Raw genomic sequence first — 15243 nt, forward strand, 5'->3', positions numbered from 1 at the left:
GGGAAGAGTATTTGGTACCTCACATTCCAGGTGAGCTGGTCTCTCTGTCTTTTCTCTTTCTTCTTCTTTTTCTACTCTTCACTTATCTGTTCTACTCCTTTTACACGGTAAAAACATTACGCAGCTCAGTAGCTCCCTTTCTGCCCTCTAGTCCCCAGGTTTTACTTGTGTCTGACAAGGGTTTGAGTCACTGCCACAAAAAGCACCACAGCCAGGTGAGATGTTGATCAGTGACAGGCGGGACCTGCTGTGATAGTGGATGCGGGATGCAGTCTTATAGCTAAGGACATTTCGGTAATTGTTTCCTCCTTGCTTCCATATGCATGTACGTACTACACACTTGTGTGTGTGTGTGTGTGTGTGTGTGTGTGTGTGACAACCAGCCCCTCTTCTGTTCTCCCTCACCACTCTCTGTTCACTGTCAAGCAGATTAAAGTCCTAACCCTGTCATTTGTCACCAGAGGAGGACTCATCTGAGCTTAGCGGGGAATGCATGGTCCCAGAGACACAGGCACAGGTAGGCTGAGCATTTTTCTTTGCAAGGAGAAGGCGTGGGCATCCTCAGCTGCGTGAGGGAAGAGCATACCTATCTCAATAGGGGTTCTCTGCCACTTTGACTTTTGGGGAGTTTTAACCTAGGGTAAGATTGGACTGCCATGGTTTGTTTTCAGAGCAGTGTTGTTGCCACCCTTTCTTAAGATCCTCTATAATGAGGAGAAGCCGGAAGCAGTGTTTCCTGGGACATCACTTGCTGCTTGGCTCTGGCCGGAGTTCATCCTGAAGAGCTTCTCAGATGCAATGGGGAAGATGGGAAAGGCAAAGCTGGGCTTCTCTAGAAGGTGCTGTCCCTGGGTGTGTGGATGGCTGTGGCCTCCTGGGAGTTCCTAAGAAACATGGGCTTTGCTGTTGCAGCAGCCTGAGACCGTGACTGCTTCTCCAAAACCCTAGACCTGGAGCAGGTCCCTGCAGGTGACTTCCCTAACCTCCCTCCTTCTGCTCTTATCATATTGTGGCCTGTATTAAATGTTTCCCTTTGTATTGAAATGTTACCATACTTCCCAGGAACAAACGCACGTGCTTTTCCTCTGTGTCCCTGATTGGTGCAGGATGCAGCAAACGTTCATCTCTCACCTCATGGCCTTGCCTGGTGCTGACTGACTTGACTTGCAGTACTCTGCCCAGCATCCATTGCTGTGATTTCTGTGCATGTAGCCAGGGGACATGCTCGGCCGGCAAAAAGATTGGTGTGGACAGTGCCCTGACACATCCTGGACCTGTCACTGGGTGGGTGGAGGCCCTGCAGGACTGGGTGCAAGGCTGGGGACTGAAAGGGTCTCTAGTTGCTTTTGCGCCCATAGCAAGTCCTCAAGAAATAACTAAATATATTAGTAGCTTCCTATCTCTGCAACGAAATACCTGAGATAGCTCATCAGGAGGAAAGGTTGCTCTAGCTCATGGTTCCAGAGGTTTCTGTCCACATCTGGTTGGTCCTTGCTCCTGGGAGTGGAGCCAGGTGAAACACGGCTGTTAGCAGAGGAAACAGCTCACTGCCAGTCAGCCCAGAGCAGAGAAAGAGGGAAAGGAAAGAGGTTAGGTCCTTGTATGTCTCTCAAGGCCAGGACCTAGTGACCTAAGTTCCCCCAAGACTTCTACAGGCTCCACATTCAGGTCTCAGGGAGATTGTCAGCTCTGGGCACCAGGCAGTCCTTGGCAAGGCACCTTCTCTGCTTTGTCCTCATTTTCTATCTTGTCTTTCCTGGTCAGGCCTTCATGCCATGTGTGGAGGGCAGGGAGTTAAATTTCTAAATCTGACCCAAATGCACATCTACCCTCTGATCAACAACTCCTAGCTGGCAAGTGGCCCTGTCCTCCCATGGAGCACAATGAAAGAAAGGATTTGCCATTGCTACTTTCTTCCAAACCAGCATAGTATTTCCTTAGCTCGTGGGGGCTGAATTTCTATTCAGAATGGGTGAAACTGCCTGCTACTTAGCTGTCAGATAAAGATGAATATGCTGAATTTAATTTTTTGAAGGGGAGCAGAGCAAGTATCACAGGTACTGCTAATGCCAATATGCCTAACTGAGCCATGATTGTGGACCTAACTCATTAAATCAGTGTGTGTTCCTACATCTGGTACGTAAGGCACACAGAATATTTGAGAGTACAATTGGTGCTGGGAAAGTTTCTTCAGGGCTGGCATACTTTGATTCTGTTTCAAGATCAGGGAGACCTTCTTGCCCTGCAGAAAAATATTATTTATTGGTGTGGTATAGATTTTCTTTAAGGACAAGTCAGAGCTACTTAGCCTGAGTGGTTTATCAAGTAAATGGTGTGAATAACAAAATACACCAACATGACTATCAAGACAGCCAGACACAGGTTTTAACAATTTTAATTGGTACAATTATAGCTGGTATGCAACATGTCTTACAACAATGACAGAAACAATGGTATCACATATCAGAGAAGTCGCCTGTCTGTCTCCCTCTTTTCGTGATGTCAGCTAACTTCCCCTAAGAAAGAAACCTGGCAGTGAATTCTCCTTTAGCACTATTACCAGTATCTTCTAGTGCTTTTTATACCCAAGCTGAAATAGTACATTCATTTGCCCTACTAAAGGTTAAAGGCAAAGAAGGTGAATCAACGTGCAAATTAGCATCTGGCCCAATTGTAAAATTCATTTCCCAGATGCAAGGGATGGAACCATGCACCCTTGCAAGCGAGATGAAGAGCAAACTGGTGACATCTGATCACAGTCAACTCCATAAGGAATCCAGAGGGCCTCAGGGTGGTGAAGGCCAATGCTCTACCACTTGTTATCCTGGCCTCTTGGGTCCCAACTCATCATCTGTCCTTTCATCAGATGGACACCACCTTTGGGGACCCCAGGCACCATAAACCCCACCACTGGTCCTCTTTGATGGGGCAGTTCTGAGCAAACACAGCTGTCTGATGTGGCTGGGACACAACTGGAGCTTTACAGAATAAGGAAAGACAACACCCAAGTATCACAGCAAACAAGAAACTGAGATCACTTATATACGATTGCAATACTTAAAGTCTCTATAAATATGTCTCTCCAGAAACTGGAAACACTGTGGACGTGATTCCATGAATCCTCATGGCACCTCTGTGAGGTAGGAGCGGGCAAGGCCAGTTCAATAGCATTGCCTTCCTCAGAAGCACAGATACAGGTGGAAGGCAGGATACCTCTGCAGACCCGGGGGAAAGAACACACAGACGACTTCCGCTCTGTGCTCATGCGTGACGGATGGAGAGGAGGCTGCTTACTTCCCTCCCATGCCAAAACCCTCTCTGCAGAGGGGATGGGTCCTGCCCTGGTGGGCGTGGCTGTCAGAGGCATGGAAGCTTCCCTCGGGTGGATGGGGTGGGCTCCCCTTGATAGGAAGGATGTCAGCTGTCACTATTTCAGGGGTGTGTGTGTGTGTGTGTGTGTGTGAGTTCACACGTGTATGTTTTGAGTAACTTTTGTAGAATACACTTACTAAAATTCAGTGGCCAGCTCCAAGGCTGAACAATACATTTGGCAAAATAAGGTTGCACCATAAGTATTTAATATTAACCAACACAACAAGCATGTCTGAATTTTCATGGGAATCTTTCACCTTGCCGAGCACTGCAGTGAGGCCCAGACCCCTCTCTTTGCCACCAGCCTCAGAAGTGAATTAGAGCGACAAACCAGCCCTGTCCTGTCTCTGTGGCGGCCTGTGGTAAGGAAAGGCACTCGCCACTCTGGGGCTCTCAATAGGCCAGAGGTCCTGGGAGAGACAGTCCCCATGACCTGGGACAGAGGACAGGGGCAGCCTCCAGATGTGCCCTTCTCCAAATGTGCTTCCCGGACATTGTGTCCAGATGTTTTGGGCTGAGCGAGGAGGACCCAATCTTATGGAAGGCCTTGTCTTTACTGACCTGTCCTTGGCCAGACAGAGTGCTCAGTGGAGCAGGCGGGACAGGGGCGGGACAGTTCTTCAAGCCCAGCACAGCCAAGGGGCTCCTGGAACGCTTTATTTCTGGGATGTCCCATACTGAAGTGAATTTAGAGACCTCCTAATTCCAGCCGGCTCCTCCTTCTTTCCCCTCTCTGGCTGTGGGGACCTCTGGAAAACTCCCCTTGGACCCAAGGAGCTTAGGAATATCAGGCTAGACACAGGTTGTGGAGAAGGATGCTACTCCTGGTCATTTCCAAAACAGAGCCACAGGGCAGAGCCACGTGTAGACATCTGTACTGATGCGGTGTCATGTTCTTTGTTGCACTGTAGGGCATGGCATGTTTTAAAACGTGTTTTCTACTCTATGAATTCAGGATGTGAGGTGACAGTTGGTAATAGCAGAAGATAGAGGAGGACAGAAGCGGAGCCCTGCAATAGTCAGAAACACCTAGACGAGGAGGGCAGCCATGCGAACCAAGAAACAACCCATCAGCCGGCAAACTAAGACAGAAACTTGACACATCCCTTCTTTTTGTCAAAATAAAAGAGAGGACTAATCTGAGAGTGTCTTGTTGTGTCACGGGCCCTGCAATGAATTGGGGTTCTCGGTCTCAGCACTTTCTTGTTCTGGTACTGGGATGGAACTCGGACCTTGCGCTTGCGAAGCAGGCGGCGGAACCACTGAGCTAAATCCCAGGGCACTTCTGAGGCTTCAACCGGGTAGTGCCTGGTACCGGACACCGTCACAGGCATTGTGGGATGTTTAGCAGAGGCCAGGCCAGGGTGGTCACCCCAACTTGAGGCCATCAAATATCGTTTCTAGATGTCTGCGGCGTGGGGGTGGCAAAAATCACCTCTTGTTTGAGAATGACTGAAATAAATGGATGCTCTCAAAGGTGACAGTGACAGTGAGTTCTCAATACTTGTTGTGCAAGATTTTAGTGCCAGCTCTCCAGGGTGTTCACTTTTTAAAGGGTCAGTGTATGAGCGAGTAAAAGGACTATTCATGGTGCTTGTTTCCTGTGGAAATGCAGATTAAACTGGTGCCTCCTTTTTATTTTTTAAAACAGCTTATAACAATCCCTCAACAGGCAATAAGGCAGTGAACCAGTTGCATTATGGGTGTAAAGCACGGGTTGTTTGGGCTCCTCCAGGCAGTGGATCTGATCCCCAGGAGGGACTCAGGCGCATTATCTCTTTTCCTTCACACCTCTCCCTTCTCAGGTCACTAAGTGCATCCCCTCACAGGAAACCCAGGGGCTTCCCATTTGCATCTGACAGGCCTGGCAGGGAGAACAGGTAGAAGCAGACACACAGCAGACAGCCATCTGTTGGCCTGCCCTGGCCTGCTGCCCCCCTTCCAGGGCCCACTTTCATGGCACTAATTAGATAGCTAAGAAGCAGCCGTGGGCTCTAGGCCTGGGCAGCCTCCTGTCAGACACGACCTTGTAAACAGATTACAAGGGAATCTGAGCAACCCCTGCTTCCTCACTGCAGGGGGAGAACTTCCTTGCTCTCTGTTGATCTTAATGTAATTTTCTATACAGAAGTTTCAGAAATAACCAAAAAGTTCCCATAAAATTAATTAATCCCCCCCCTGAAACCCCAAACCTTCTCCCCAGTCCTCGTCACAGTGGGTCCAGGTTGGGTGCCAGAGCCCCTGCAGCAGAGTTCTGGCCTCTTTACTGCCAACCCAGTGCCGCTCACCTGGAAATCAGGGCTCTGTCATACCAAAAAAGGGATGCCGTGGCCGTCAGAGGAGAGAGAGGAAAACGATAACAACCACACCAAAGAAACAGGACTTGAGATTGTCATTCGATGCGCATCAGGTACGTGATATTAATTCTACTGAGTAAGCACTTATAAATAAAGAGCAGTTCCTCCTCACGCCAGGCCACCTGCCTCTGTTAGGAGTCGTCGTACAGAGGATTGTTGTAGTTTCCCCAGGACCCGTAGTCGTGGTCGTCCAAGAGCCTTCCGTAGGAGGAGTGCCTGGGAGGAAGGAGACTCAGGTGGATTATGCACAGCTGCCGCCTGAGCCCAGCCCCGCACCCTTCGGCCTGATGTGGGGCTGGCGGGCCATCGGAGCATCCCCGTGGGGACAGCTCTCAGCACAGACCCACCGAGCCCCGAGATCAGTGGCTGCCCCGCAGCACCTGGAGTCATGACCACCCCACCCGGGCTTGATGGACACTTTCTGTCTCCCTTCTCCTCCAGAACAGGAGGAAGGGGGCCCGTTGGCCTGGCTGTCCAGAAGCAAGGATGGAGACTGAAGCAGCGTTCCTCTGACGGAGGACTTAGTTTCGCGGAAGCACCATTCACCCAAACACAGCCATCTGTGCCGTCTCCGCCCCGCGACATTTATGCAGGGTTGTACCATGTACAAAGGGCTTCTACACTTGGTCTGTACTCGACCTCACAATAAAGTCCACGGAAAAGACACAGCTTAGCCTTCTTTCTCTGGAGAGGAACGTAGGGCTTAGAGACATCAGCGGACACGTCCTGGGCCACCCCATGGAAGTGTGCATCCAGTCCCCACCTCCTGCGGAGTTCAGGGCTTCAGGGTCTACGCAGCACCTTAGTTCAGCCTGGGATATGGGCCCAGGGGCCAACTCAGGAGCTGTCATGCACTTCACATTTCTATCAGAAACCCCAAAACATGGGCCTTTGCTCCTCTAGAGTCTTGGATCGCCTCTCATCTCACACAGTGAAAGCCAAAGTCATTACAAAGGCTTGTAAAGCCTCAGAGCATTTGGCCTGGATACTTTTCTGAGCAAATGAGCTACTTTTAAAGGGTTCCTTTCCTTCATTCCCAGGCCTGCACACACACCCTTGCCCTGGGTGCTCTCCCACTCCAGGACCTGGTCACCTTCTAATACACTGAACCTACATGTATTTCCTTTGCTCTTGCCTCTTCCCTGACTGGACCATGTGTTCCAGTGCAGACTATTTGCCTCTTCTGTTGATTCTCGGCTTGATTTTGGCACCTCAGACAATATCTGACACACGGTAAGTCCTCAGCAAATGTTTGTGAAAAAAATACAACCTGACTTCCCCTAAAACTGGATGAGGCCACAAGCTGAGAACTCTCTGGGGAGGGATCTGGCCATTCCAAGATCAAAATTAATGCCAGGATTTGAGGAACCCTGCAAAACAAGCACCTGGCACCCCGATGTTCACGCCAGGTGTGAATAATTGTAACTTTCCACTGGAAGTCATGCATGCTAGGTACACTGCGGAGAAACACGTTCACTGCCACTGCCCTAAACTGTTCCTGAAAGATATAAAAATTAGACAAAATAAAAACACTGTGCAATCCTTAAGACACAAAATGCATTGGCCATACTTTAATCTGTTGCTAAAATAATTGCCCTTGCTCTTGTGAAGCTTATTGACACCAGCCAGGGGCTGGCAGAGATGATACTTGCAAAGGACCAGCCCCCTCGCAGTGCTCCTTTCAAACTCTGAGCCCTTGGAATTCTGATTTATGTCCTGGAAACTGCCTCAGCAGAGCCAGTCTATGCACTTAGAGAGGCCCCCCTTCATTTCTGTAGGTGTGGGAAGAACAGCAGCCATTGAGAGCAGCCGGCACACACTGTTGCTTCTTTAATCTGCAGGGGCAAGAGGGGTCCTTTCCATTAACAAAGTCTCCAACATTGTACAGCCAGAATTCCCCTAGCTTGAAATCCCCAATACCAAATAAATCCAGTACTGGGATGGTTGAGAAGCGGAGGCTATAGAATGAACAGGTAAAATCCTGGAGCCTACTCTGAATTGCAGCATGACATCCTGATACAAACCTGGAAGGCATCTACTTAATAACCATGTGCCCTTATGGAGGGGAAGCTTCAACTAGGAAGGCAAAGAAAATGAAAGCCAGAATCAGTCTTTTTTTTTTTAAATTCTGCTAGTCTTTGCATGACAGATGACTCTTACAGTGTTATCCAGAGTCCTGCCTAAAATAACCACAGGTGGTAAACCTGATGGAGAGACTTGTAATTCTCTCACCCTACTTTGGCACAATAATTTATAAAATTCAAATAGCAATAATATAAGAAACAGGTTTTATAACTATGCTGAGGCCTAATTTCAGGAGTTCCTGGTGGGTAGGAGTTTACTTTCCATTCAGTGCCCTTTTCTATTGCCTACAGATTTCCCATGTGCTTATATTTCATTATCATAAAAACTAAGGAGCAGCCGTGGCCAACACTTATTATGCATTTACTATGTGCTAACCACTTTAATATGCATTGCCTCATCCAATTTTCCCAACAACCCTAATATAATTTTCTATATTTTCCATTTTATAGATGAAGGCACAGGGAGTCAAAAACATATTCAACATAGTCAGGATGTATGTCTCTTGACCCCTGACATTTTATGGGAATAGAATTATATGATAGAGACAAAAAAGCCTGGAGAAGTAAAGCTACCTCACAGAGCTGGGGCTTTTGTCCCCTCCCTAAGGGCACATGTTTATTAAATAGAGACAAACAAATACCCTCAGTCCCCATATTAGGAGAGTAGGAGCCATGGAACTCAAATGGCTTTATCAGTCTGACTCAACATGGAGCTGGTACAACACTGTCTCCTGGTTCTAGGGCAAGCTTGCCTCATCTGACTCCATCTGAGCTGCTGTCGGGTGCCTGATTGTCAGAGTTGGGTCAAGGCAATTCTGTCTCCTCAATTTCCTGACAAAGAGCAGAACCTGCCCAATGTTGCTGGTTTTCTATTTTGGGTGCCTGGGCTCTTTTTTGATGGTGAACTTCTTGGAGGGAGACTACGTCTCACTTGCCTTCTAAATATTCCTAATATGTTGCTCTTGGTGAGATGGTTATTTTAAACTCATGGGAGGGGAGCTGCTTACATCTTGTAGCATATAAGGGTGCCCCTGGGGTCGCCTGCTCAATACTGGCAGCCAGTTGTGGTAGAATCCACTCGCAGCAGAGTGAAAAGGCCATGTGGAGGAAGGCTGGAGGTCTAAGCCACCCCTTAGACTCCACAGACAGGAAGGAAAGAGAATTATGAAGAAGAGGAAAACCTGCCCTGTGATGTGGCTGCACAGCACTCAACACAGTGCCCATGACTCAGTGGTACTGCAGATTTGTCAGTACTTTTCTCCTGTGCTGTATGGTGTAGGAGAAAAATGCAGAAGCTGAGAGGGCAAAGGAAGGAGTGATTTCTTCTGAGCTGCTTCCTTCCTGCTTACTTCTACATCAGCTTCTCCTTAATAAAAAAAAAATCACTCCCGTGGCTGGCACACATCTATAATCACAGCACTCTGGGAGACTGAGGCAGGAGGATCCCAAATTCGAGCCCTGGGCAATTTAGCAACATGGTGAGAGACCCTGTCTCAAAATACAAATAATAAAAAGAGCCGGGGATGTGTCTCAGCAAAGGCCCAGAGTTCAGTCCCCAGTGCCACACACAATAAGAGCATCCCTTCCCATTTCATCCTCAGTTGGCGATACCCACTTTGTGACAACTGGTGAGTGTGTGAAGCCTTCGTTGCTGCTGTAGAATGGCATCTATTTTAAGATAACTATAATATCAGCACCCAGTTATCCTTGCAGATGACTAAGCTGTTTGCTTTCCTGGTATTGAAACAAAAACCCCTTTTAGAAAACACCTTCTCTTTTTCAAGGGTCAGGGCCAGGCCCTCCGTGCTAACTCCAGTCTGCGATTACACCCCAGGCCCTCTCTCCCCTTCCATCCAGGGTGTTGCACCTTTCCATCATCGGTGCACTTCCTGAGCTAAGAAGCAAGGGGATGGGGAGAGTGAGACCTGGCTTAGAACTGGGCAAACAGCTGGAGGCTGCAGTTCACCAGCCCTCAGAATCAGTGAATCAGCACTAGACTTTGGGGCAGATGCCACTTTGTCCTCTTTGTTTCCAATTCCCTGTTTCTTCCTAATTGTCATTTCCCCTCCTGCCTCCTTTTAGTTAACTATTCATTGCAAACTTACCAACTAAAGACCCTAGATGGGACCTTGGGAACACCTCAGCCAATGAAAGAGACCACATCCTTGTGGGCAGGAGGCTGACAGCCTGGCGGTGGATATGATGCTGTTAGAAATAATCACATGGCCATGGCAGTCAGTGGGATACGGACCATGGCACGGGAGGTGGGTGTGGCACCAGAGGGTCTCATGAGGAAGACGCCTTAGCAGAGACAGAGGGGGTGAAGAATGAGAGACCCGAGAGGCACCCTGTAGACAAGGCAGCATGGACCAAGATGTCCTTAAAATAAACTTTTTATATTGGCATGATGATTTTAGATGTTACAGAAAAGTTGCCAAGCAGTGAAATGCTCCCATACACCCTTCCCACAACTCTGCTAATGTCAGCATCTTACATAATCACTCTGCATTTGTCAGAACTAAGAAGTTAACATTCAGAGTCACAATTTTGAGGCTAAGAGGATTGCGAGCCTAAGGGGTCTGCATATTTGCCCCTGGTGACCACGGTGAGTGAGTAAGTGGTTGATAACCAGAACTGGAGGGCCTGTCAACCACACCTGTCCTGTCCATCAAAATCCAGTGACTGATAGGTTTCCAAAAGTCATCTTCAAAATCCTCTTCCCATTGTCCAGGTTTTTGAAAAAAAGTGATTGCTTTTGTGCCTGTCTTTAAATAATTACCTTTCCTTTGAAGAGCAGATCAGAGTATTTGTTGTGTTTGTCATGATCTTCTGCAGACCTAACCTGCAACAGACACTTGCCACAAAATTCTGTGCTCAGCATGCCTGCCCTTGGCAAGTGATTCCAGAGCCATGGGAGCCATGAGAGTCTGTGGGGCTGACAGAGGCCCATGGCCGCATTCCCCAAACCAGCTCCTCCCCACCTGGAGTACATAAGTACGATTGTGCTGCTTCACCCCAACTCTGTGGCCCGTACCTTTCTGTCATCCGTATGTGTTTATAGAGCAGTGGTGAGTCCTTAGGCAGTGCCGGGGTGGTAAGAAGATCCACCAGGGGACAGAGGCAGCGTGCACGGTGACTCCCAGTGGGGCGGAGGGGAGACAAGGAGGGACCTGGAGCCCAGAGTGCAGTGTAGAGGAGGAGGGGAGTGGGAGGAGGCCTCCTCTCAGCTGGACAACTTGGTATTAGCCCAAGGAAGAAGGGACAACCAGACTCCGGGACAACGTGCTCACCGTCACAGAGGCACAAAGCACAGGGCAATGCCATGGCAAGGTGTGCAACAGGGTGTCAGGAGTGGGGACGGAGCCGAGTCACTCCCAGTGTGGCCCTGGGGCCAGGAGCCCTGGAGCAATGCAGGTGCAGGCCCTGGACTGGCCAGACCAGAACCTGGGGGCTGGGACCTAGGAAATTGTTTTTAGGAAGCTCTTCCATAGATTTTTATATAAATGGAGCTCGAGAACCAAGTGGACTAGACCAGCAGAACCCCCACCACCCCTTCAACCGAACTGAAAAGCAGAAGCCAAGAAACACAAAGCCGACTTGTGGACAATGCACTCAAGAAGCTCTTAGCCTTCACAGCTGGCTCAGCTGCTTTTGCTACCAGCTGCCTAGCCTCAGAGCTGGCTGAGTTAGGGCTTCAGCCCACCAAAGAGCAGGAATCCAGTTGTACAAAATGCAACCCTAGAGAGACCTCAGGCCAGACAGGTGACTCTGACATGACACCCCGGAGGCCAGGCCCTGCTGTGTCGATAAATTAAGGTCGTGTTTATTTTCATGAAGAGAATAGTCCTGTTGTCTGTCTGGGTCCTGGCACACTAATTATAGCAGCCCCACTTCCCTACCACAGCAGATAGGGCCTCTCGCCACAGTGATCATCTCCTGGCTGAACAGTTTGAACAAAGCAGAGCTGACTGACCTCATCCCTAATTAAAGACACCCTCCTGCAAGAGGCAGACAGAGCCTGCGTTTTCTTCTAAAGTTGCAAACAAGCCCTGAGATCAAAACTTCCCCAAGATGGCTTCGTGAATGCGACCTCATAGGCACTTCAGAACAGCTTCTCAGGACTGCCAAGGGGGAGACACTGAAGCCTGGAGAGCCAGGCCATGGTTAGAGGATGCCCCTTCCTCCCTTCCTCTCCTTTCAATCACTGATTGCATCCCTAGAGGCTCCTCCAACTTCACAGCCCAGTGTTGATAGCTGCCATCTCATGGAACACTGGGGCCCAAGCACACTTCTGACAGAAATGACCATAACTAGTCGGCCCTCCACTGCCTGCACCACACCCCAGGAATGAGTGTGCGTGCACATCCTTGTGACAACCTTGAATTGGGTGTTGCTATTATTACAAATGGGGAAACTGAGGTAGAGTGCTGGAGACCCTGCCCCTGGCCACCTCCTTATCTATAGTGCTGGCCTCAGGCTGAGCACGGTACTTGGTCTGTCAGTGTCCCTCCCCTAAATGACCTTGGAGGACAAGCACGGTCAGCTCTATTTTTGCAGATGGGAGAAATTGAAGATCAGGGAGATTAGAATTTGCCCATGGCTGCCTAAGCAGCAGGAGGAAAGGCTGGTTCTGCTCTGAGTTTGGCTGTGGAGCTTGCCTGCTTCTCTTCGCCCATCACTGCTAATTAAGATGAGTGGATAACAGGGGGCTCTGCGAGGGCAGTTCAGGCTGGCTCCCTGTAAGCCACATGCTAAGTGACTCAGGCAATTAATTGGTGCAGGTCCCTAGGCAGGGAACATTGTGCCCACACTGGTTCCCTGGAGAATAGGAGTGCAGAAACCAGATGGCTCAGAGTTTAGGAAGCCTTTGGAGGAAATGAGGTTTGGGTGGAAAAGCTGAGATGCTGTCCCTGCATTCTCGGGGACCCCTTGGTTGTGGCCCAGAGGGTGGTGATGCCTACAAACTGTGATCTCAGTCTCCAGCAGCCTCAGCCAAGTGAGCTCCAAGTTCACAGACAAGAAAACTCCTGTTACTGTTCTCAGAAATCCAGGATGACAGAAGAATAAACTTCCAAGGCAGAGCTCAGCCTTACACACACACACACACACACACACACACACACACACACACACACATACACACACGCACGCCTCACACCAGTGAGCCAATTCTATTTGATGCATAATTCCAGGGACTTTTCAAGAACCTGGTAAAGTAACACTTGAAGGGGTTTTAGCATAGCCACAGGATTCATGAGAACGTTAACCACCTTCTGATACCATTTTGCCAAAACAACTAGTGCGGAGTAGAAAGGGGCTTTCCTTAGGGGGTTTCTAAGATGGGTCAGGTCAGTTTCCAATTCTTTAGCTTACAGTGCCAAACGCAAGTAGCTTTGTAGATAGATAGCAACCTTACATGAACGGCACTGTAAACTTTTCTACAGCAGCGAGGACATACGTGGTAGAGGGAAATAATGATTAATTCAATATAATCACTCACTAAATTTATCTGGTGTTAAATATTGGGGAAACAGAGTTCAAAACAAATCTTTATACTATTTTAATCAGCACTCGGAACAAATTGCAATGGGCTGCTATCGTGGCACTAATGGGTCCCCTCATTCAATAGTCCCTGGGCCAGGGAATGCCTGTTAGGCAGCTGACACCAGCTCCAGTCTGTCCATCAGTCTAGCTCTTCATGGTTCTGTCCCCAGAGTTCCTCATAGTCTACCCCCAAGAGGGTGGTAGTGTTGGGGGTAATGTGCATTAAGCCCCCCAGCTGTACTACCAGGAGTTGGGATGACTGCCCTTACCGCACAGGTTTGCAGGTAGGAGAGTCATGGATGGCAACTCGCCCTGTAGCACCAGGTCACATGACTAGGACAAGCTGGGGCTGGGTTCAGACTAAAGTCTCCCTTCTGCACTGTTCTAGATGGCCCGCCTACCACTGGTGTGGTCTGAGAAGGTAAATTTGAATTCTTGCCTAAAGTAAGAGAGTCTTTTAGTTCAACATCTTCTTCGGGTATGGAAGTACGAGTTTAGTGACATAGCTCAGAAATTCTCCATTCGCAATTCTAAAACAGACTCTCTACAATTTATCGATTTTTTTTTTTTGAGCCCCAGAAGATATTTTTCAACAGAGACTTGGTTGGAACTGGAAATGAGGTTCCCAGAGTGCTTCATAAAGGCCAATTTAACTCATAATTAAAGTATAAGGTATTTGCAGTGATTAACTAGTAATTATTCCAGATGGGAAAAGGTACCATTTAGTAAGATATAATTTATAAAACTGGCACTCAAAGAAATACAGACTAATGAAGGCAAGGTATTCTTAAAAATCTGAAGGGAACTTTCAGATGTTTTTATAAAGCTTTCAGGCATAGATCATGAGGGGCTTTTTCTTCCAATTTCTCTCTGAAATCTGGCCTTCTTTGCTGGCAGTATCTGGGGGAGGTGATGCCCAGGGCTCTGTCATGCTTGACACCGCCACTGACTTTGAGGTGGACAGGGAGGACTGGGACAGAGGGAAGGGAGAGCAGGGAGCTCTCTGTGGATGGGAGGCAGGACAGAGTCACAGGGAAGGTGACACCATCAGCTTTACATGGGGGCAAGGACAGAAGGGAAGGTTAGGGTAAGACACAGCTTCTAGATGGCCTGCCTCTCACCAGTGGAAGGAGGAAGACAGACAGGAGCTCATGTGCACACACTGGGGTGTGTGTGTGTGTGTGTGTGTGTGTGTGTGTGTGTGTGTGTGTGATGGGGCCATGTGATTCTGTGTCTCGCATTTGATTCTCACTTATTCAGGTTCTCAACCATTGTCTTTGAGCCCAGCCTTGAGCTTATGACAAAGTCTGGGTCCTTATTGAGACAAAAGGGGAGAGAGACAAAAAAACAAGCAAACAAGGATGAGAAAAAACACAAAACACAACAGAGGTTGGGCCAGAAGGAGTAAAGGTATCTGGATAGTAACCCCCAGGGAAAATAAATACAAAACTGGAAGGGGGTCTTGGGGAGGTGGTGCTGGGAGCACAGCTGCTCAGAGTAAGGGTCGAGGGCACACAGGGCTGGAAAGACAGGGCCTGGAGGCGGGGGGAAGGACAGGGCATTCTGGGAGGCTGAGGCAGGAGGATCACAAATGTAAACTTAGCCCAGGCAACTTAATGACACAGTAAAACCCTGTCTGAAAGTAAAAAATTTTTAAAAAAGTGGGCCCTGGTTTCAATCCTCAGTATCAAAATAAATAAATGAATAAAAGAGAACCTCTAAGTCAAACGTCTCTCAGTCTGCAGCCCACAAAAGAAAATCTCCTTTTCATAACGAATGCGTCTTGGGCCAGGGATTTAGCTCAATGGTTCTGCTGCATGCCTCTCAGAAGTAAGGTCCTGAGTTTGATCCCTGGTACCAAAAAAAAAAAAAAAAAAACCTGGGAT

At 48.6% G+C, this 15243-nt stretch overlaps 1 protein-coding gene across 1 annotated transcript in view; it reads right to left on the reverse strand.

The window, feature by feature from the left end:
* Positions 1–2774: 2774 nt before the first annotated feature.
* The window catches only part of Parm1 (prostate androgen-regulated mucin-like protein 1), a 79954-nt gene continuing 67485 nt past the window's right edge, over positions 2775–15243 (reverse strand). Inside the window, exon 4 of the mRNA XM_033759303.1 lies at positions 2775–5945. Within this exon, the coding sequence (XP_033615194.1) occupies positions 5861–5945 (85 nt within the window). The 3' untranslated portion in view covers positions 2775–5860. The remainder of the gene's footprint in view (positions 5946–15243) is intronic.

This window comes from Fukomys damarensis, unplaced genomic scaffold (genome assembly GCF_012274545.1).
Source record: "Fukomys damarensis isolate Sample0158 unplaced genomic scaffold, DMR_v1.0_HiC HiC_scaffold_37, whole genome shotgun sequence".
Lineage (NCBI taxonomy): Eukaryota > Metazoa > Chordata > Mammalia > Rodentia > Bathyergidae > Fukomys > Fukomys damarensis.